General features: G+C 36.9%; 1 protein-coding gene across 1 annotated transcript in view; it reads left to right on the top strand.

Moving 5' to 3' along the window:
• Nucleotides 1-23412, top strand: part of KCNH8 (potassium voltage-gated channel subfamily H member 8) — a 433959-nt gene that overhangs the window by 156029 nt on the left and 254518 nt on the right. The window contains exon 3 of the mRNA XM_053600548.1: nt 11195-11326. Within this exon, the coding sequence (XP_053456523.1) occupies nt 11195-11326 (132 nt within the window). The remainder of the gene's footprint in view (nt 1-11194; nt 11327-23412) is intronic.

Genomic DNA, 23412 nt, shown 5'->3' on the forward strand with positions numbered 1-23412 from the left:
GGCTGCAGTTTGAGGACCCCTGTACAGTTTAAAAAGAGAGGAGGACTTTTCAAATAATCACACAAACCTGTTAGATACTTTGAAAGAAAGTTGCTGACTGCTATGGTAGGAAATAACAGGGGAGTCTGACACATATGGGGTCTGAAGGAAGGCTCCATTGAGGAAGTGATATTTGAATTGAATTTTGAAGGGTAAGTAGAATTGATCACCTGGAGGAAAGAGTGAAAAATGCGTTCTAGACAAAGAGAGCCACATATGCAAAAGTCCTGAGAGAGGTTCTCTCATTTGAGAAATGGAGAGAAGGGCCAATGTGGCTGAAGGAAAGGCAGCCAGATGTCACATGGGAGTGAGAAAGTGGACAGAGTCCGGCCACGCAGGGGTCTGTAGACCATACCCAGCTATTGGAAGTTCGCTAACTGCAGTCCAAGTATATTAAGTGGAAAAGTTCTACGATGAATATTTCATTTTACAAAGATCATTTTTGCTGCCATATGAGTAATCCACATAATAGATAACGGTTGTTCACACAAGTTCTATTTGGTGTAATCTGAAGACCAGCAGCATCAGCATCGCCCAGATCTTGTGAGAAATGCAATTTATTGAGCCCTACTCAGGCCTGCTGATCAAATCTGGGGTGGAGCCCAGAAATCTTTGCTTGGACTATCCTTCTAGGTGGTTCTGACAGGAACTAAAGGTTGAAAAACTCTGGCTTAGTATGGATGTAGCTTATGAAGACTGAAAAGTGATTGAATTTAAAACTATTTCAGAGGTTTAGCTACTAGAATTGACAGGATTTGGTGATCGCTTTGGTTTGGTTTGGGGGGTAAGAGAGGAGGGAGTGTCAAGACAGATTCTAAAATGTGCATCTAAAGAAACCCTCTAACTTGGCTTTTATACTGTGTTGGTTGTACAGACACATATGAGGTCTGATATTTAAGTTTGTGAACTCGTCCTAGGAAAAGTGCTACTTGCCTCATTACTGAATATCGCCATGGTCATCTTCAAAGGGACCCTCTGGAAGCTGTGCACTGACTCCAGCACCTAGTCCACCCTTCAAAGCATTTTTTCTAGGATGAATTCAGGAATCTAATTTTCAGACCTTGTACAATGACAACTCTAATGGCCATTCCAGAAAAAGAGTTCCAATGTCACTTTGAACAGGGGGCTAGGCGCTTGTTTGGTGCATAGTCTCCCAGTGGGAGTGCTTTGAAGGAGACCAGAGTGATATTCAGCAATGAGACACGTGATGCTTTTTATGGAATGAGATCATGAACTTAATTGTCTGACCTCGTGTGTTTGGGGATTAGATGGGATGAAGGTATGTGAAGGGAACATATTTTAGGGTTTTCTGTGAACGTGCTTCTGTGCTTTTTTAAACATGTCCTGATCTGCAGAGTACTATCGATAGGATCTAAGAAGTTTCGTTATAAAAAATGACCTCATGTGAAACAAAAATAACTTATTACTTGGGATATCTCTACCAATTGGCAATATAACCAAGTTTACTCTGAAAAGCTGATTTCTTCTATGATAAGGAGAGGCTATTTTTCTTGAATTCTTTACTTTCCCAGAATTCCTCAATGTGGAGTGTACTAAATTATCTTTGAAACATCATGTTCCACAATTTTTTTTTAAAGTACTCTGTTTTGGAAATACACTGGGACTGAAACAGCAGAAGAAATCTTGCTAACAATGCTGCTAAGAAAAGATACTATTAAAAGAAAAAAAAAACACATTAAACTCAGAATGTGTTTTGAGGTTAAAAAAAATCCCTGTCTAAAGTTGTTTCACTGTGTAGAACGTCCATATAATGATTTTTTAAACTTCTTCTCTATTCATAAAAGACAGCACCAGAATGGAAGTTTCTCACATTGTTTACTTTCTGGTTGCTTTGGCCTGACTTTTTTGACAATAATCTCTATTTCACTCCTATAGACTTCTGATCTACATGGATTTTGCTTCATGATGCAGCTCCTACTCAATGCTATAAATCTCACAGTAACTTCTGTTCATGTCTTTGGAAGTAAAAGCCTTGTCAGAGATCCCGCTATGTCATTGACTCCTAAGCCTATTTTTTAGGTGAAGGATAACTAAGCATATTCTCATTTTCTCATTATTAAATGAGAAGGGAACTGACTAGTCTTTATTTAGGAAAGGAGAGTTGTCTGATTGAATCAGTTTCTTTTCTAAGGCATCATTATGACACAGTCTAGGTTTTATCTAATGAAAAACTCTCTATTGCTTTTTCCACTAACAAACAGTGCTTCTTAAATACTTTGGTAGTATAGAGTCTGGTCAAAACTCCCAAGGAACAGAGAAATGACTCACAGTGTACTGTAATCTGTAGGCTTCTACATCAGAGATGGACAGATTATGGCCTATGTCCAACAGGCTGCCTATTTTTGTAAATGAGGTTTTATTGGAAAACAACCATGCTTAACTGTGTATTTATTGATTATTACTGTTTTAACACTACAGTAGCAGGGTTGAGTAGTTGAGACAGAACCCATATATTAACCTGCACAGCCAAAATATTACTATCTGGTCATTTAGAGAAAACTTTTGCTGACCGCTGATGATGAGTAGGCAGATCTGTTAGGCTGCATATCCAAAACAGTTTCTATGCCTTCACAGTTTAAAAGACTTTTTATGACTTTTTATGTCTTAATCATACAGATAGGCTCAAAATGTAATTTTTTTGTTATTGGAGCAAAATGCCTATAGTTACATGGAGTTAGTGAGAAAGTGTTATGAACAAATTTATTTTTCACAGAGCAATGTCTGTCTTGGGCCAGGGATCTGATGAGTAATGCAAGGATGAGCTTATCAGTGCTGATACCTCACCTCTCGAGTCTGAATACAACAATGTTCTCCAGGCATCAGGATTTGGCCTCCAGTTCCGGTGAGGTGTCTGCTCTATTTTAGGAGAGAAGCAGTAAGTTGAGGAAGACGTGTAACTGTTTTGCCTCACATGCCTGCCAAGTTGTGACTCAGGGCAATCTGGCAGGGTGTTCACGAGTCTTCGTTAAGAGTTGCGTTTGCACAATGGAAGAAATCTTCAGTATGTTTGTTGTCTGCATGTTCTTGGAAAGTGCTAAATTGCCACCTAAAACTGTAATCATATATTTATACACTGGAGAATTGTCATGAGATCCTTAACCATTTCTTTTCAATTCTTCTTTTCTTATTCCCAAATTCTCATCTTGATATTTCTGCTTTTTTACATAGGTTGTATTTTTTATCCCTTTTACCTTATTTACCCAGCCTTTTAAACACAGATTCTAAAAAAGAATCTATCCTGAGGGCGGCACCTGTGGCTCAAGGAGTAGGGTGCCGGTCCCATATGCCGGAGGTGGTAGGTTCAAACCCAGCCCCGGCCAAAAGAGAAAAAAAAAAAAGAAAAAAAAAAAAAGAATCTATCCTGAATTTGTTAAATGACCTAGCTTATTTTATCAATAATATCAATAACATACATAGTATAAAATTTCCTCTTAAGATAGCAAAACTAGAATGTTCACTGCTGTGATAATTTATTCCTTTGATAATTATTTTTACTGTATGGAGAAATACACTGTGTTTTAGCAGAAAGCCTGTGAAACTGAATATCATGTGATTCCAGGTCTAGTCCCAACTCTTCTAACAATAAACATTTTGCCCTCACACAGTTTATTTAACCACTCTGAACTCAGTATTTTCATCTTTATAATAAAGAGTTTCATGTCATGGAGCTTTTTCTAACTCCAATGATATGAGACAACTTTGTGTCATTCAACTTAATATTAGATCAGACGTTCAAGGAAATATTGAATTTTCCATTTTCCAAAGTATATGTGTGATATGTGCTTCTTGGTTAAAAAAAAAATCATGAAGTGTTTCATATATGTACAAAAGACAGAGATTATTACAACACATATCCAATTGATGCCACCAGCTAACTGTAGTAAATAGGTTATGCCTAATTGTTTTCATGGTTAAATGATTAATGATAAAAATGTACATTTATATGTGTACATTTATACATTCAAAAAGCATAAAATACTCCAAAGCTCTTAACTCTAGCCTTACCTTAACTCAAAGCTCTTACCCATGAGATGTAGCAATATGTGCAGTATGTATATGTGGTGGAAACAGGCACGAAAATTATACCTGAGAGTACTCAGCAAGTAAATGGAGAATCCAGAACTTGACCACATCTAATGCCATCTCAATCCCATATTCTTTCTATTACATCTTGGCTTTCCTTTCCTAAAGATACCATTTTGCAATTAAAATTCTTTATAAGGAACATAAATTTATTCTAATTATCTTAAGCAAAAATAATAATTTATTGAAAACATATGGTGCAACTTATAGAATCAAAGAAAGTTGGCCTTGAAATTCAAGGCAAGAAGCAGTCGTGCTTTGCTGGAGTAACTCGAGGGATTTTTCCTGCCTTTATTGTTGAATGAACCTAATACCTCCACTTTTGACATTGGGTCCCTCTGATCAGGATTAAAATTGCCAGAAGAGAAAGACCTATTGATCTAGTACGGACAACTAGCCCATTCCTCCAGTGAGGGTTTGTCAGAGAACCAGGTTTCATGGTTCTACCCGGGCTACCAGAGAGGAGGTCTGGTTCCCAGAGGAGTTTGGAGGTGCAGTAACAAGAGCAAGGCTTGGGTGCTCTTCTGAGGACAATGTGAGTGTCAGCTATACTAACTCTGGTGACCATGAGAATGGCCTCTCATGTTCTCTGATTACAAGAGAGTCATTGGTTGATGGCCCTGGCTGCTGTGCTCTGGGACACATTACTGGGCTGTCACAGAAGACAAATACTCCATGGGTTTCTCCCAGCCAATGATTAAGTGAAGCAGGGATGCTGAGGCAGGCTTTTCCCTGGGAGAGGTGCCTCTGCTTTGATTGGGAACCTAGCTAGATGAATCCCTGATGAACCCCTTACTGAATTTTTTAGCACTGCAATCTAAGATATTCTCTTTCACCCAATTTTTCTTCCTTCCTTCTCTGCTTCACTTCACCTCAGATGGGCATCACTGTGTTCTTATGGTTTTTTTCTAAGAGAAACTGGAATAATACATGAATAGTTCATTAATATGTAAAAGCAATATTAAGTAGCACTTTCATGAGTAATTCCCCAAGAATGTCATGCTCCAGTCCTGCACCCTCTCCCCGACACACTCCCCCACTTCTCCCGCTATCCTGCTCTCCTTTCTCTTTTTGGTAGAGCATTTAAAACCTTCTGCTACATTACATAATTTACTTATATGTCACATTTATATCTTGTTGTTTTCTCTCTTAACTAGAATATATATTCTTTCAGGGATAAGACAGGGATCTATTCTGGTTTCTTCACTGGTGTATCCAAGCACAACAATAAATATCCATTGAATGAATGAATAAATTTATGTCCAACTGCTTGCACTGTAATCTCCAAATATTTTCTTTTGTGTCCTAAACCAGATCCTCATAACCATTATGTGTTTGGCACCAGCAATTATTTTCATGGCCCTGAAAACACCATAGATTCTTACAACTAAAGCCTTGTGCATTTAGCGAGGGTTAACTTCATCCTCAGATTCTCATTTAAAGCAAGTTCTTTCCCACTGCATAGCTGCAAGTTTGAAGAAATCTTAAATTGGTTTCCTTAAAGTCAGGTATCAAGGGAATGAGTTTGTTTCAGTGCCCTGTTCTCAGAAAGAAGTGGCTTATAAGTAGCAATCATGAAACAAAACCTGTCAGAGTAGACATTTTTCTGCTCACTAACAATTGTCCATCATATCTGGCCTTCTTTTCCCCTGAAGGATTATGGAAAAGACAGACCAGGGCTCAGACATTTCTTGGGGCTGGGTTCTCTTTGTTATTTCCAGTCTTAGATGAGACGAGTCCGGGCGATGTTGCTGTGTGTCCCACACTGAGCTGCCATGGCGTACAGATCACCATTTTCGAAGCTTCCTAGGATAGCAAGAAGCAGAAACCAGCCTGGGAAGTGGCGTCATGCAAAGGCTTTGTGAATAAGAGGGGAATGTGGAGGCTGGGCTCAGTGGCTCTTGCCTGTATTCCTAGCACTCTGGGAGGCCAAGGTGGGTGGATTGCTTGAGCTCAGGAGTTTGAGACCAGCCTGAACAGGAGTGAGACCCCCATCTCTACTAAAAATTGAAAAACTTCTGGGTATAGAGCCCCACACCTGTAGTCCCAACTACTTGGGAGGCTGAGGCAAGAGGATCGCTTGAGCCCAAGAGTTTGAGGTTGTTGTGAGCTATGATGCCATGGTACTCAACCCAGGGTGACAGAATGAGACTCTGTCTCAAGAAAAAAAAAAAAAAAAAGAATGTGGTGCTACGTATGTTAACAACTACGTATGTTAAAACTGTAACTGTGAAACTTCTCAGTATATTCCCTTTTTCTCAAACTGGATACTGAAAGCAGCACTAACAGTGGTTGCCCGAACCCGTCACCTCATTGAAAACTCAATCAAATTTAAAAATTACTGTCACAAGAATCTTAATGAGTGATGTATTCCAATCTTAAACTAAAATAGCTGAATGTTCTTTCCTCTAGAGATTCTACTGATTCTAGGGAATGAGAGTGAAATTTACTGATCACCCACAAACCTAACTTCCCTTTTTTCTCTTACAAAAGGATATTTTAAAAAGCGCGTGTATCATTATGCCCTATAAAATGTGTGGAAGGGAGAATTTAATCAAAGTGAAACTCAATTTCTAAAACATTGTTCATAGAGCAGGATCATTCCCAGAATATTAAAGCAGATTGAGAAAAATCAAAGACTTTTGTTTAAGTTTCAGTCCTTCACACTTATTAGCTGTGTGACCCTGAAGAAAAAATTACAAATCTCAGTTTCCACAATTTGAAAACATAATTCAGTGTGGTAAAATGTTGATCAGTGGGAAATTTAGATGTAATACATGCAAGGCGTGTGGCACAGTATCTTACTAGATGCTTACTAAGACGATTATCATTGGGTCCTTGCTGTAGGCATTCCATTTTCAGGACCTCTTTCTTTCTGTCTCTAATTAGTCCCAATTCTTCCTCTAAATATATCACAACTATAGGCAGGAATTATTTATGTTTATAATTTGAACCAATTTGATTTACTAAAAGAAGTAATAGGCCCACTGGTCAACAATATAGCAAATTTGTTGAGCAAGGTTACTGGAGTTATTGACTAAAGCATCTCTTGGGGACATTTTTCAGATCTCAAGTTTACAGATTCTTCGTGTTCCTAATATTAGAGATTTCTGGTGAGTGACTATACATTCTCCTTGGAGAGGAATAAAATATTTGTATTTAAGGATAAAGAGAACTTGGAGCAAAATGAAAAAAGGGAGGAAATACCTGGTACATTGAAATCAGTTAAGCATCACTTGATTTTCCTTTCTTCATCCTTCTCTTCTTCTTTTCCTTCCTTTGTTCCTTCTCGCCTCTTTCTCTCTCTCTCTTCTCCTCTGTCAGATATCCTGAAGTAACTTAGAACTTATCTCAAAGTTTGAAATAGAATTATCCTATTAAACCTATCTTTCAAATCACAGATAATGCATAGAAAATAGTCTCCTCAGAAGTATGATTTCACCACTCTTACCCTAATCTAGAGTTGTCAGAATCCTGCTGTATATTCCTTCATGCTTATTATAGAAAAACTGGAAATAAAGATCATCAGAAGAAAAGAAGAATGAACTATAAGTCCATAATCCACCACTGTTAATATCTTAATGTGTATTCTGTCAGTCTCTTTTTTTTAAACACAGAAATAAATTTAAAATACATTGTTTTATGAGCTTCTCCTGAAACAGTGAAATGAAGATAGTTCACGGCCACTGGCCCATTCAAAGAGGACTTCAGCTGGTTCAATTCATCTCCTGTCTACCCCACTCTGCTCTCTGCTGCCACACAAAGCATCAGAGTTCCAGTTCCCTTCGCTTGTGTTCACTAGTGTTCCGGGGCGTTTTGAGGGGAGGTGTCCACTCAAGGCAAAGTCGTGCTGCCACACAAAGCATCAGAGTTCCAGTTCCCTTCGCTTGTGTTCACTAGTGTTCCGGGGCGTTTTGAGGGGAGGTGTCCACTCAAGGCAAAGTCAATGAAGACTTACAAAGGTGACGGCTTTACCTGGTATTTCTCTACAGAACCAGTACTTTCATCTCTCGGTATAGCACAAACAAACACCAAGAAGTGCTGGTAGGAATGCCTTGGAGTCTAGTTTCCGGTGCAGCTCTGGGTACTCCGGGGAACTCCCCCCTCCTTTTTATTACACATCTGACACTCCCTTATGTTCACCTCCTTATGCTGCATACCATACTCCTCTCCACTCCCTTAAAAATAGACCTTCTGTGTCAGAGTCTGACACGTCATACTGATCGGGGCCAGAAGTGAAAAGCAATTGGGTGCTTTTAATCAGGACCTTGTATTCCTGAAGTTTATTGGAAGCAGCATGGGAGGAAGACTAGAGCAGGGGGGATACTTTAGAGAAGTAGGTGAGAGATGACTGAAGCCAGAGCCAAGCAGTAGCAAAGAGGATAAAGAGGAAGGAGTGGCAACTAAGAGGTCTGTGGCCTGTCCACGAGGACTCCCATTGCTGCTGCAGGTCACCTCCAGTCACCCAGCTGCCCCCTTACAGGAGCCTTCTTTACCTGCAGCCCTCTCCCCACTCGTGCCCACCACTTTTTAAAAACAGGCACATATCATAAAGCACAGGGACAGTGGTTATAAAGAACAAGACTCATCAGATTACTTGTGAAATATAAGAAGCACCTGAAAATGTTTAGCTTATGTGACACTGATGCTGTTAACACTCAGGCTGTTATATTATCATTGTTATAATGTCATTTGTTCAAAAACCTGCTTGATAGAAGAAACATGAGGACATGCAGAGTGTTCGTGTCTTACTTTGACCTATTACGTTATGTTGAGCAACGCAGCTATTCCCCACCCTGACAGCACAGTCGTTAAAGAGAAGGGGACCCCTTACAAGTCAATGTGCCTTTTATCTTTACCTCCTGGTATCAAGTTATTAATTCCATATAGATGGAAATTTGCAGTATTGAGTCCGCCCCCCATGAGCTCATACTGGAAACCTTATTGTTAGTTTCTGTCTATTGCCTAATATAATCTTTTGATGGTATATGAAAAGCAGATGAGCCCTCTTACAATTGTAACTATTAGCAAGTCAAATTCACCTGCAACTCATGTTTTCCAATCGAGAAAAAGAAAATACCAAAATACCAAGGGCCATTGCACCAGATTTAAGCTTTTGTATAACTATTCAATTCCAAAAGTAAATTTTACCATATAAGGCATAAACCCTGTTTTCTCTCTACAATTTATCTATGGAAATTAAAGGTGTTATTAACTTAAATCTTGGCAAGCCTCATCTGTTTTGTCACTCCCACACCCACATGGTAATTACTACTGCTATATACAGAAGGAGTTAAAATTCACACAAGATATCTGCCCTTTAACACTGCTCTTAAGAATCATTCCCTTCTCTAAATTCAAGGCTAAGGGACTTACCTCCCACCTTAACCCTAGGAGAAATTTATTGCCCTCGCCTGAATTGCTATTGACTGAAAAGTCAATCATCTTTGCTCCCATAGGTAAGAGAGGGAAACCCAGACCCTGGGGAATAACCTCGAATTATTGCAATTGTGCAAAGCTGAAGATGTTGGAGATCTAGTGTGGTGGGCTTGGTAGAGAGACTAGGAAAACAGTGAAGGGAGGTGTAAAGCACTTTGTCTTGAACCTGACTGGTAATATTAATAATTGGTACTGTACATACAAAACAAGTCAAATGTCAAGGATATTTCTGAATCTCCTATATTTTTGTCTTATGCCCTGATTTTGAAATCAACTCCCAAATAAGATGGAAATTCACAGTTATTGAAGTCCTCCCCTCATCAAAAGAAAATGAAGGGAAATTATAGGTAAATAGATGAATATAATAGTTCAGATTTTTTTTTCCAGTTTTTGACTGGGGCCAGGTTTGAACCCACCACCTCCGGTATATGGGGCCGGCGCCATATTCCTTTGAGCCACAGGCGCCGCCCAATAGTTTAGATTTTTAAGCAACTAAAACTTCTTCAATGTCAACTATTTCTGTCTAGAAGCCTTTTGGTAGGAAATTTTTACATAATTTCGAAATTCTTATTTTTAAATATATAAAAAATCTTTCACATAAACCTTAGGCAAGACTCTATGGCTACCATATGAGGATGATATTTCTCATGGTTCTTTTGCTCATAAAATAGAATTGAATTTAATTATCACTTTTTCAAATGATTTTGAAATGTGACATGCATGCTAAAATATACATGGAATTTTTAAAAGCTGAACACTCCTATATACATGTCACACAGAACATGAAATAAAACTTGACCAACATCCTGCAAACTCTCGACCTGAATGCCTTTCTAATCACTATCTTCCCAAAGGTAACTAATACCTTGACTTTTAACACATTAGCTTAGTTTTGCCTGTGTTGGTCCTTCCTGTAAATGAATTCATATTGCATTCTGCTCATTTGTATTTGGCTACTCTTCTTCAACATTATATTAGTGATATTCGTCTATTTGATTGCAAACAATTGCAAACTGCTCATTCACATCGATATATAATGTTATATTATGAGAATAAATCTCAATACTGAAAAACAGTTTTTAAAAAAGATATATTAATTTGTTAATAGCTAGCTATATGTGAGAGTCCAAATGGGTATGTATATACTCCCCTAAACTTTGTATTTTATCATTCGGAGTAGATAATCTTTGATTTTTAAATTGACTAAAAAAACCTCCAGCAAACTCAACCAAACAAAAATCTTTATTGAATAACCAGTGGGTGTGTGCGGTGGAGGGATAGGTGGGAAAGGGCAGTCTCATAAAGTAGAATGCTTCAACATCAGGTTTAATGAAGAAATGCAATTTGAATGATGTAAGGAGAAATGTCGCAGGGCACATAAGTATTTTTGTTTAAAATACTGCCTTATTTTCAGAGAAAGCATTTCATTTGGGAATGAAGAGATGTGCATGTAAAATAGACATTTATGGAATCTGAAAATTGACATTTTTAAGATGGGGGGTGTTGTGGGATAGAACAAAAACAGTAAGGGCTTTGTTTTTATTAATGATTGAGATTTTTATAGAAAGAAACACAAGGCAATACTTGACTTGTATTTTTATTATGGTTCCAGGGTCTTCATTTTGGTGCCTGTTGGATATTGTTCCCATAAAGAATGAGAAAGGAGATGTGGTACTTTTTCTGGCCTCATTCAAAGATATAACAGATACGAAAGTGAAGATTATTCCAGAAGACAGAAAAGAAGGTTTGTACTGTTTTCTGAAAACATTGACAGATGGAGTAACATTCTGAAATTGTTTACTCAAAAAGTCTGGGAGGAAAAAAAGTGTCTTTTTAATAACAGCAACTGATAAATATTCATAGCCGTTTGCAGTATTTGGTGCATATTCCAAAATCACAGGGACTCACATGCATTTATATTCTCGCCTTGGTAATAAAAGCTCATTTGACAGGAACCAGAAGTTCGTATTCCTATGCAAATAGCATGAGGATAAGAAAACGATTTATCACAATATAAAGATTCACACACCACCTCATTTTATTAAGTAAAAATGAATTGATAGGATAAGTGAAGTCAAAACTTTGTGATTTGAAATGCATCTCCCGTTTCATCTAAAGTGCTATAGCTCAAAACTTAGAAGTGCAAAATTCCATTTTACATATGAAATGAAGAACTTTTACTTCGTGGTTGTGAGAATAGAATTTTGTAAACAATTGTGTATCTTGCACCATCTTGGGGCACTATAATGGATAAAAGAAGTAAAGAATCTATCGTCTCAGGGTTCAGGGAGCACAGTAAACACACTCCTGTTTGGGGCAGCGCCTGTGGCTCAACAGAGAAGGGCACCAGCCCCATATGCCGGAGGTGGCGGGTTCAAACCCAGCCCCAGCCAAAAACTGCAAAAAACAAACAAACAAAAAAAGCTCCTGTTTGTCACCAGGGGCTGAATCAACTGAGAAAGAAAAGAGCAAGGTAGATTGCAAACCAAAACATCAGTGTAATACTAGGTCTTAAGACACCAACAAGATTTTCAATTATTTTTAAAGGAATCTTGGTAAGAATTTATGTTATCATTTATCTTCTGTTTATAGCTAATTAAGAAATTCCCTGCATTTTATGGAGCCCAGCAAAAATTAATACTGAAAAATGCTCATGTTATTTGTTTTAAACAGAGGTAAGATGAGATATTCTAGTGAACTGAGAGAAAGCAATTGTTTTTATGAATTTTATACATAGTATGTAGCAAGTTCATTTTTAGAACCAGCTTGACATTTCAACAGCTATGTCTTTTTAGCAATGGACTCTTTTATTCCAGCTCTTTTAAAAGAAACATACGTGAGTGTTTTAAATATATTTTGCCTCTTGAAATAACAACCCAAATGAACAATTATCATTAGAAGTTTGCTCCCTCTTCTATCACTTGAAATCTTGGCAGTTGCATGACTATTCTCCTGTATATTTGCATCGCTAAATACTGTGACGTAATTTATATATACAAAAGAAGAGCAATCTTACAATTAATGTTACTTGACTATTAGAACAAGTGGAGTACCTGGCTAGTGTAAATTCCATAATGATAAGTGTGGAAATCATTGTGTACTGTTTTTCCTTTTAATTTTTTTTTTTTTGGAGTATAGGAATATACAAGGTAAGGATACTTTAAATAAAATTATGCATACCTATAAATATACATGTATATGTGTACCCTCACATATATGTGGGGATACGCAGAACTATAAATGCCTCTTAGAAAGAAATATATGGTTTTCTTTGTTTTTTTCAAAGGGGATAGTTCAGTTAACCTTTGTTTGACTTGCTTTAAATATGGGTACTGTGCATAGTGGTTTTATACAAATTATGTGAACTAAATGTTGTAATATGTTCCTGCTGTCTATTGATAGGTGTGAAATCCCCGTTGGGGTGCACTATAGTTGATAAAAGGAAGGAAGTAAATGTATCCATTCCGGGTTTGAGGGAGCTCAGTAAAAACTCTCCTGTTTGCCACCCAGGTTCTGAATCAACTGAGAAAGATATATGAGAAATATATTAACTAAGATATATGAGAAATTAAAATAGCGCCTTTATTTCTGATAAAAAACTAATAAAGGAGCGTATAAAATATCTGTACAGTCAAGTGCGCTTTCTCTTAGTGAGGTCCAGATTTAGGTAGACTTGCCCTTCAGTGACAAAGCTGGGCTGAGGCCAAGGCAGAGCCCTCCGCCATGTAACTTTTAAAGCCTAGAGAGGTTCCTAGCAGAATGGGGAACCACCCTACAGAGGCCCATACCTCCTTCTAAACTCAGTCAAATAAAATTCCTCCTGTGTCTCTGGAAAGAATTGAGTAAAGGCACAGAGAGAGGCCGGGCATATTATAGGATCAGTGCTGCTTGCTCTCAAAAGATTGCATCTGCCATTGGTAATAAAGGGCATGTGTTCGAACACTGTGCAATTAATAAGTATACTAATCCACAGTTCTATCTTAAAACACAAGTTTTACATTTGTACTTAAATAAGTATATTAAACTACATTCAGTAATCATCCCATTTGGTTTAGTGAAAACATGTAATATAAAGGCTATTTCTTACAGGTTTAAAGAAGAAATATCAGCAAAAATATAATTAAATAACAGTAATTACATTATGCAAAATACGATGTAAAATTTTTGAGATATTTGCTAAGAGATCTTTTTATGGTTTTGTAACTTTGTTCCTTAAATGATTATCTCATACAAAATTAAGTATTATTTCTAATTCATACCTAACACTCAGAAACACCTTTTTTCTATTTATTATCATAAATGTCCCACAGAAGTACTGTACATAGTAGTTTTAGAAAGACAGAGTAATTATTTTGAGTCAGCATGGTTGTAAAATAATTATAAGGAATAGTTATATATATATGTCTCTTTCTTTTACCTGTACTTAATGGAGAAAAACACCTAAAAATTCACCAATGATTGCCATGTCTTGCAGAAAGAGCACACTTCAACATGGTATTTTTAGAATTTAAGAGAAGTGTTTGAAAATTATTAAGATGTCACTGTGTAACTGAAGCAGTTTTGTACCATAGCACTGGAGAACTCTAGAAGAGCCCGTGGCCTAACTTGACCCAATATTGCATTCTGTACAAATGTATTACTGAAGTTCCTCTAAATAGCATGAAGAAGGTTTGTGTTAATTAAATTAATCCCCTACTGAGGCTCATATGATGGACTTCATTCAAGAGATATAAGTTGTGTGGAATTTTTTTTTAATTATTTACTCATTAATGTCTATTTGGGGAACTTATTTGAAGTGAGGGGAAAAAGTACATTATAAAAGAGGCAAACAAGATATGGGGTACATTGCAGACCTTTAATCAGTGAGCTGCATTGATAGAAAATCAGCACAAAATGCAAAGGCCTGTTTATATAAGCAATAGCCTTCAACTGATGATCTGATGTACACATGTGCATATGCGTGTGTGTATATGTGAGTGTGTGTTAAGGGAGAGAGAAATCTTAACAGAAATATGATTTTTACCATCTTTAAAAATATCCTCCTTTTGTTTGACATGTATTTTACTTTTACTTCAAAAATAGTGTGTGTACCACTAACTTCTATGTCCACGTCCAGCATCTCATACTGAGAGAATTTAGTATGAGACACTGTATCTTTTCCTATATGACCCTGTTTGTATTCTTTCCAATTAATAAGAAATATTTTAATATAAAATTTAGATCTATGTACCAATTAGCTGGGCAACTGAGATTCTTTTGTTCTTGATCGTGACAATTATGTCTTTCTTTTGCTATTTTTTAATTTTAATTTCTTTTTTTATTGTTTGGGATTCATTGAGGGTACACTGATGGCATGTGTTAGGTAAAGTCCCTGTTATAATTGTGTCCTGCCCCCAAGAGGTGTGCCATACACTGTGACCGCCCTAACCCTTTCCCTCCTTCTCTCCCCCCCCAGTCCCTCATTGCCCTACCCCCCACCTTGTATTAGATCATCTACTGCCTTCATATTAGAGTTGAGTACATTAGATTCTTGCTTCTACATTCTTGTGATGCTTTACTAAGAAGAGTGTGTTCCACCTCAATCCTGGTTATATTTTTATTTTTTAAAGAAAAAAAATAATGGCTAGTTAATATAAGTATCCGGGGTAAGCAAAGTCTTTCTGGACACTGGGTATTCAAAAGTGGGGAAAGATTATCAAAAACATCCTCAGGACTAAAAAGTGAAGGCTTCTAAACTAAGGTATTAGTTTAGGGAGAAGACTCTAATTATTTTAGTTAATTAAAATTAAATTTGAAAACTACATTCATTATAATTATAAAAGTAGATTAACAATGGATTAAGTAATTCAGCAAATACTTGTTGACCACTTAATTTGCCTTCAGAACTGAATCAACTTTTGGAGATGTCCAAAGGGAGACAGTAGGCTTTGGAATATCTGTGTCTCAGCTTAAATTCTGGTGCCATGACATGTTGGCTGTTGGGTCTTAGACAACCTACTTACCTTCTCAGAGACTGAGTTTTCTCATCTATCAAATAGGGCAACCAGACATTTCTCCCACATTTGTTACAGGAGTATAAGAGATTATACATACAAACCACATAGCACCCAGCATACAGAAGGTGCTCAAAAGACAGTTGTGGTTATTATAATTGTTTTATTTTGTATGTGTGAGAATACTGAGTTTTATTGACTCTCTCCTTCATGCTAAGTACTTTACATAGATTACATCATTTTCTTCTTATTACGCCTCATGAAATAGGCATTATTCCTATTCACATTCACCAATCAAGTGAAGTAACTTGACAAAGTTGACATAATAAAAAATGGTAAAACTACAATATGCACTCGTCCATTCAAACTCCAATGCCTAGATCCCTTTTTTATTTTTCCTTCTCACCTGCCTTTCCCAAAAGGCCCATAATTGTATGGAGGATATAGATCCAGTATTTGCAACATAACATCTCGAATCACAACATAATGGCAGAAATGACTCCCCCTTAATGAGATTAGGTGGGGCCGGCAAGAGTTGGAGCACAGTCATGGTAAAAATGATCTTGAAGCAAATTTTGAAAGGTGATTTGTGTATGGACAGAAAGGAAGCGTTATTGATTTCAGGTGATGGATAGCAACTAAGTTGATCTGTGTTTGGAAGAAGAGTATAAAAATCATGGAGTTGAAGTTCAACCCTATACCTTAAAGATTTTATTATTCCATTCAGTGGAGTTTAGGTGGTATGGAGCTACATTTCAAAATTAAAACAGGTCCACCTTGACAATGAACAATGAAGGAAAAGGAGGTCTTTTTGAATTCTGTGTTTCTGGTGTAAGAGCTGTTTATAAACTGAATTGTGTCTCTCCAAATTTACAGTTGAAACATTAATCCCCAGAGTGTGACTGTGTTTGGAAATTGGGCTTTTGAAGACTTAACTGCGTTAATATAAAATTGTTTGGATTGGCTCTAATCCAGCCTGACTGTGTTCTTATAAGAAGTGGAGATCAGGGTAAAACAGGAGACACCAAGGGCATGAATACACAGTACTACCAACCATGTGAACAGGCGCCTGCAGGCCAAGAACAGCCTGGAAACCATCTTTGTCAGACCAACTTTGATCTTAAACTTGCAGCATCCAGAACTATAGGAAGGTGAATAGTCATCCTTTGGTATCTGAGGGGGACCTGATTCCAGGACAACCTAAGGATAACAAAAACTGCCAATGTTTAATTTTTTATAAAATCCACATCCTTCCTTATCCTTTAAATCATCTCTCAATTACTTACAATACTTAATTCACTATAAATACTATATACTCGTTATGTTATATTGTTTAGGGAATAATGACAAGGAAAAAGGTCACATGCAACCATCCATTTAATACACATGCAACCATCCTTTTTTTTCCTGAATATTTTGATCTACAGTTGGTTGAATCTGTGGATATAGAGCAGCTCTAGCAAATGTGATTAATATGACTTGAATTCAGTTGATGAATGCGGAAGGAAAACAAGCTTCACAGAAGAACATTAGTGACAGTATTGGGTATATGCTTTGAGGTGTCTATGTCCTATGCACAAATAGGTGAGTTGGGTGATTAAGAGAAAGGTATATGTTGAGACAGAGACGTAGATTTGAAAGCTGTTAGCATATTTATGGTGAGGTGATGTAAGAAATGGTCATGGATGAAATTCTTTTTTATTTTTTATTATTTTGTTAGAGACAGGTTCTTCCTCTACTACTCAGGCTAGAGTGCAGTAGCCTGATCAGAGCTCACTGAAACCTTGAACTCCTAGCCTCAAATGATCCTTCTGCCTCAGCCTCTCACCTTCCAAAATACTGGGATTATAGGTTTGAGCCACTTTGCCCAGCCAGAGATTCTTTAGGAGGAGGGAGGATGAAAGTGAACTAAGGGTTGAGTAACCAGGAAGGCTGAGGTGGGAGGATCAACTGAACCCAGGAGTTTGAGATTGCAGTGAGGTAGTCTAACTCTATGGTACCCTTTCTGTCGGAAGGAAGGAAGGAAGGAAGGAAGGAAGGAAGGAAGGAAGGAAGGAAGGAAGGAAGGAAGGAAGGAAGGAAGGAGAAAGGAAATTATTAACTAATTTAATTCAAAAACTTTCACCTATGTGACATTAGTTACCTTGTTGAAAAGTCCCTTTCCTCTGCACTGAGCTATATGTTACTTAATTTTCCAAACATTTTTCACAGCAGTTCATTCATTAAGTTAATTCGGTTTTCCATTCAGACCAGTTATGTATTATATGTGCCTTGTTTTTCTCAGGCTCAGAGCCCAAGGCAGTTGTTTTTGTTTATTTCTTGTAGCGTGTCCCAGATTTGCTTTGAAATGATGGTTGACATTGGTTGATTATGTGGCAACAACATCATCAGTTATCCAAGAATGTGGGGATTTCAATCACAACTTCTAAAAAAATGGGCTTTTCAAATGTGTCTTGAGAATTTAGGGCTCGGTATGAGAAGCTTTTCACATTAACTTTAGTGTTAATACAAATCAAGACATCAAATGCAATGACGTTGGTTGATAGTCAGATTTTTGGCAAGCAGCAGGAGGTTGGCATTATTAAATACATTGACAGTTTTGTATTGCATCTGCCTTTACCTATTACGAAGAGACTTCAGAAGAAATGAGAATAATAAATAGCTGTGCTGAACAGCTAGATATGCATTGCCGTTAGCTACAAAACCCTGGGAGCCTAACACAAGCTTAAATAGTAAGGGCTTTACTTTTTTTTATATTTCAAAGAGCCTGAACCTGAGCAGCCAGTGGTTGGAACAGGGATTTCACAGTACTGGTGACACTCAGGCTCTTCTGGTCTTTATGTTCTGTTGTCCTTGATGTGCTAGTTTTCATTATCATACTTGTCACTTCACGACTGTAAGATGCTGTACCTTTAGAACTCATTTCTGTGGTGCAGACATACAAGAGTGAGAAATGAAGAGCCTTTCTTTTCCTATGAATCTTTGCCCTTTGCAGGAAGGAATGTCCTTCCCTTTACTTCTCTCTTCTGCCAGGGATTTCCATCAACATGTCCTTAAATGTAACTCTGTCACATAGCCATCTCTAGCTTCAAAGAAGGTGAGGAAACCAAGGCTTTTGGTTTGCTTTCTAAGCTTTTATAACTCTAAAATAGAAATATGCTAAAGAGAAGGGGTCTGGAAATGAAGTTGGGTTAGCCGATCTAGAATGATTACATGCTATCATTATTGATTATTTTCTGCATGTCAAGAATCCTACAATGTAAAGAGTGAGACATAAAGAAAGTAACTGAACAGTCCAAGGCTTCAGTGCTGTGAGAAGTAGAGATAGGACTGAAGCCCGGAAGTGTCAGGTCTCAGAGCTTGTTTCTTTCCAACATGTCCCAGGGCCTCTTATGAAATAAATGAGAATAATTGGAAATGAGGTGGATAGAAGGCTGGACTTGTTTAGTTCCTTCCCTATACCCCTACACCTGATTGTCATTGAAACAGATAGTGCCTGCCTCAATTTTTTTTTTTTTTACTGTTCTCATTTCTTATTTAAAGTCCTTACTGTTCAAAGTATAGTCTGACATATCAGTATGACCCGGGAGCTAATTGAAAACGCAGAATCTCAGGTCCTACATCAGACATTTGGATCAGAATCTGCATTTCAATAGGATCCCCAGGTGACTCACATGTACAAGTTTGAGAAGGCCTGTGAAGTACACAGTTTGTGGGGAGAGGTCTTCCCTGACCATCCAGGCTGAACTAATTCACCTTCCCCTATTTCATCATATTACCCTATTCATTGTTTTACATCGCTTATGCCTATCTAAAATAACCTTTTCAGGCCAGGCCTGTTGGCTCAGGCCTATAATCCTAGCACTCTGGAAAACTGAGGCCAATGGATTGCTTGAGCTCATAAGTTCAAGACTAGCTCTGAGCAAGAGCAAGACCCATCTCTGCTAAAAACAAAACAAAACAGAAACCTGGCTGCTGGCTGGGTGGCTAGATACTGGGGTGGGCACCTGTAGTCTAGCTACTCAGGAAGCTGAGGCAAGTGAATCTCTTGAGCCCAAGAGTTCGAGGTTGCTATGAGCTATGATGACACCACAGTACTCTACCCAGGGCAACAGAAAGAGATTCTTTCTCAAAACAAAGAAATAAGCAAACAAAAACATAAAATAACCTTTTCAAAACTTAGTCTTTGTTGTAATTACGCTCAGTTTCATTTAAAAAAAGAAAAAAATCAGGGAACAGGCTTTGCCTCTCTTGTTCAGGATCATATCTATAACACTTACAGATTGAGTGCCTGACACACAGTAAGTAAGTGCTCAGTAAATACTTGATAGAAGGATGGATAAATATGTAAATGATGTCTAATTTAGGAAACTTGGTTGTTCAAAGATGGATGACATAGCATTCTTGGTGTTTCAAATAATCACATCATAATTATGAAAGTGGCATGTCTCAGGCATATCCTGAGACTATATTGTTTGGTTTGGTTTTGCTTGATTCAAGTCAAAGGCAATTTGACTTGTATTTACCTAAGTCTGCTCCCTCTCAAAATGTTTTCTTACTGCTAGTGTTGAATGACCTTTCACATTAAATAAAATCTCTGTTGTTGGTTAATTTTTGTTCCTGTTGACTCTTCTGTTTGTCTTTGGTTTCTAAAAAATCTTAATGTGGTCAAAATTTTAAGATAATTTAAGTCATTTGTTATGAATTATTAAAATATTCTCCAGAAGAACATATACCAAGCCACTGATCAGATATTAATTAAATTTTAGATGGTTTTTATGTACTTTGAATATTTTAATTTTCAATGTGGAACATTGCAATGTTCCTTTCACCTGCTGATTTATTCTGCCTGATTTTTTGTTTTTTGCATAATGGAAGAAACGCATGCAAAAATCCTAATAAAGACAAGTTGCCTGGCAAGAGATTTATTGTAAAAATCAATACTTTATCCCAGGAGAGAGATTTCTGCTTCTGGGACATCCATGACAACTCTTTATTAAATACGTAATGAAATTGGAACTAAAAAGGCCAGATAGATGCTTAAAGTGATTCAAAAATTATAATTGCATCTTTATTTAATTGTATATTTGTATTTTTTATACACATTCACTAATATTGTTTTCTCCTGGGACCTTCTGAGGACAAATAGTGTAAGTCAGAGTTCATAAACTAAGTTCCTTTAGAGGCCAGATATAATGTAATGAGGGAAATGTTGCCATAGGCTATGGAAGGGATAATAAACCTGGTGTGCTTCACTAAGTCATTTCATTGAAAAAAAAAATTTAAATATTTTGTGGTCAATTAAAAATATACCTGCAGATTAAATTTTTCTGTTATTCAGTAGATTATAATTAATTCATTCTTCTGATTTTTTATTATAGATATTATTTTATTACTTTAAGAATAGAACATGATTTTAACCTCTTTTGGGGTGAATTCAACTTTGAAAAACCTTTTTTTATTTTTATTTTTGTTTCATTTATTTATTGTTGGGGATTCATTGAGGGTGCAAAGAGGTTACACTGATTGCATTTGTTAGATAAAGTCCCTCTTATAATTGCGTCCCGCCCCCAACAGGTGTTTCACACACAGTGACCTCCTTTCCTCTCTCTCTCTTTCCCTCTTCCCACTCCTCCATTCCTCCACCCCGCCACCATGTACTAGGTGTGAAAACCTTTTTGCAATTGAATGACCAATTTATTGAAACACCAAGCAAAAACAGTATTAAAAAAATTAATTAGTTCCTGCTCAGAGTCAAAATAGCCATTTAACTTGATGTTGAATGATGGAGATACATTCTTGGTAATGTTCATTATATCCCACAAAACTCACTTAGACATTTCCAATTTGGGGGTTATAGCTGTCATGGCACTGTCATGGCACTGTCATGAATGACAGCAGTGTCGCTTAGGACAGGCTTCAAACCTACAGAAATGTTTTCAGATACCTGTGTCCTTGACCTCCCAACACTTTGTGGAAAGGCATGCTTAGGACTGGCAGGACATGCTGGGAATTTGTACTTCCGTGGGTGATGTACTGAAGTGAGGTAGAGGTGGCATTTTTCCTTTTTGCTTGATTTTTCGTATGGAATTAGTGTGACAGTGTCTTTGCTAGAGTGGGGGAAAGAAAAAGACTGTTGGTGCCAAAAGCATAGATTCCAGTTATTTGAAGGAATGCTAGAGGATACTGAATGCCTTCAATGAAAAAGATTGGGCCCCGTTTCGGGGAGTTTGAGCTTAGTTTCTAGCCCTTGATTTAATAAAAATTACCTTTCCATCCTAGCTACTTAATTTTCATACAGTAGGAAAAAAGTTCAGGAGTTGCCATTGACCAATCCTCCTTATCTTTGCAGTGGGCTTTCCGAACATTCCATGAGACTTTTCCTGTATTTATTTGATACCTTATGTTGGGAAACAATTTGATTTATAGACAATATAGAAGTTTCATGGGTAAATGTTTACTGAAATGTCATGTAATTGCTTCAACCTCTTAAAATTATACACAAAATGTGAGTCAATTTTATTTGATATACTTTAAAAATACATCTTTATGTAACTGAGAAAAAGACATACAAATTAAGAGACTGGGAGAATTTTGGAGAATAAAATTTTTGTGTAAGTATTAACATTTCATGGCAGACATTCATATTATGAATGTTTTTGCAAAATAGGAGGTATACTAACTAGAAAGCTATTTCATTAATTGTATTAATGAAAAACTCTGGATCTTATAAATGGGGCTTGCAAGCCTTTCATACCTTCCTTTCTCCTTCTAGACTGTGAGCTTTGTGAAGGCAGAGGGCATGTCTGGTTCACTTTTGATTCCAAGATTTAAGCTAGGGTATGGGGAGTTAACTGAGAGGCATACAGATGCAGAGTCTTATGGCTGTTTATAATCATTCTAGAATGATTTTTGAAAACCCTAAAGGGAAGAACATTAAAATAACAATCCCACCAATAATCCAAGATTTAGAGGCTGTGTGAGGATTTTTGAAGATGTGAGTTATCTCAAGTCATAGAATAAAATAAGATAACAAAAGGAACAGAAATAGTAGAAGTACTTAAAAGGAGCAACTTCTACTAACTATAAATGAAGAAAATTAGTGATTCTAATTTAAAAAAACTAGATATACAATATCCCAAGCATATTGGATACTTAATATATAATTTATTAATTCAACCTTAGTGCAAAGATTAGAAAAACTCTATCCAGATAGAATATGAAAGCAAACACATTACTTGCATATAGTATAATGTGAACTATATACTGAAGAGTGTTAGCCTCTCAAGATAATCATTCAGAATAATGTGACCATTAAGCAATGTGCTGAAAAGCAAAGAAAAGAAATGAGATATTCATCATAGAAGGGAAGATTGGGTAGAGCCCTTGTCACATTGGAACACAATATGGACAAGTAGCTGGTGGAATGTCTGAGAATTGTGATTTGCTTTTCAAGTACATATTCTCTCACCTCTTTGGGGTGCTTATATATGAGCTTAAGGAAGGAAGTAATTAAATAATGAAGTCCAAATGGGAATTAAATTATATTTCATCTTTCAAAAAGAATTTTAGCACAGCCTTTTGACAGTTGGAAAAATTGTAAATTATTGATACTTAACAACTTATTTACAAACATTGCAATAAAAAATACAGAAAATTAAGTCATGCCATTGGATGATGACTTTCTGAGTGATAGTTCAGCCTCGTGTTCAGAGAGGGAAGGGTTGGCTAAATTGAGGTTATAGTGAAAATAATTCCTATTGATGTTCTGTCAATACCTCCTGTAAAAGAATATAATTTCATGGATAAGCCCAAAGCTTGGTCTACAGAGGATATG

Source organism: Nycticebus coucang, chromosome 8 (genome assembly GCF_027406575.1).
Source record: "Nycticebus coucang isolate mNycCou1 chromosome 8, mNycCou1.pri, whole genome shotgun sequence".
Classification (NCBI taxonomy): Eukaryota; Metazoa; Chordata; class Mammalia; order Primates; family Lorisidae; genus Nycticebus; species Nycticebus coucang.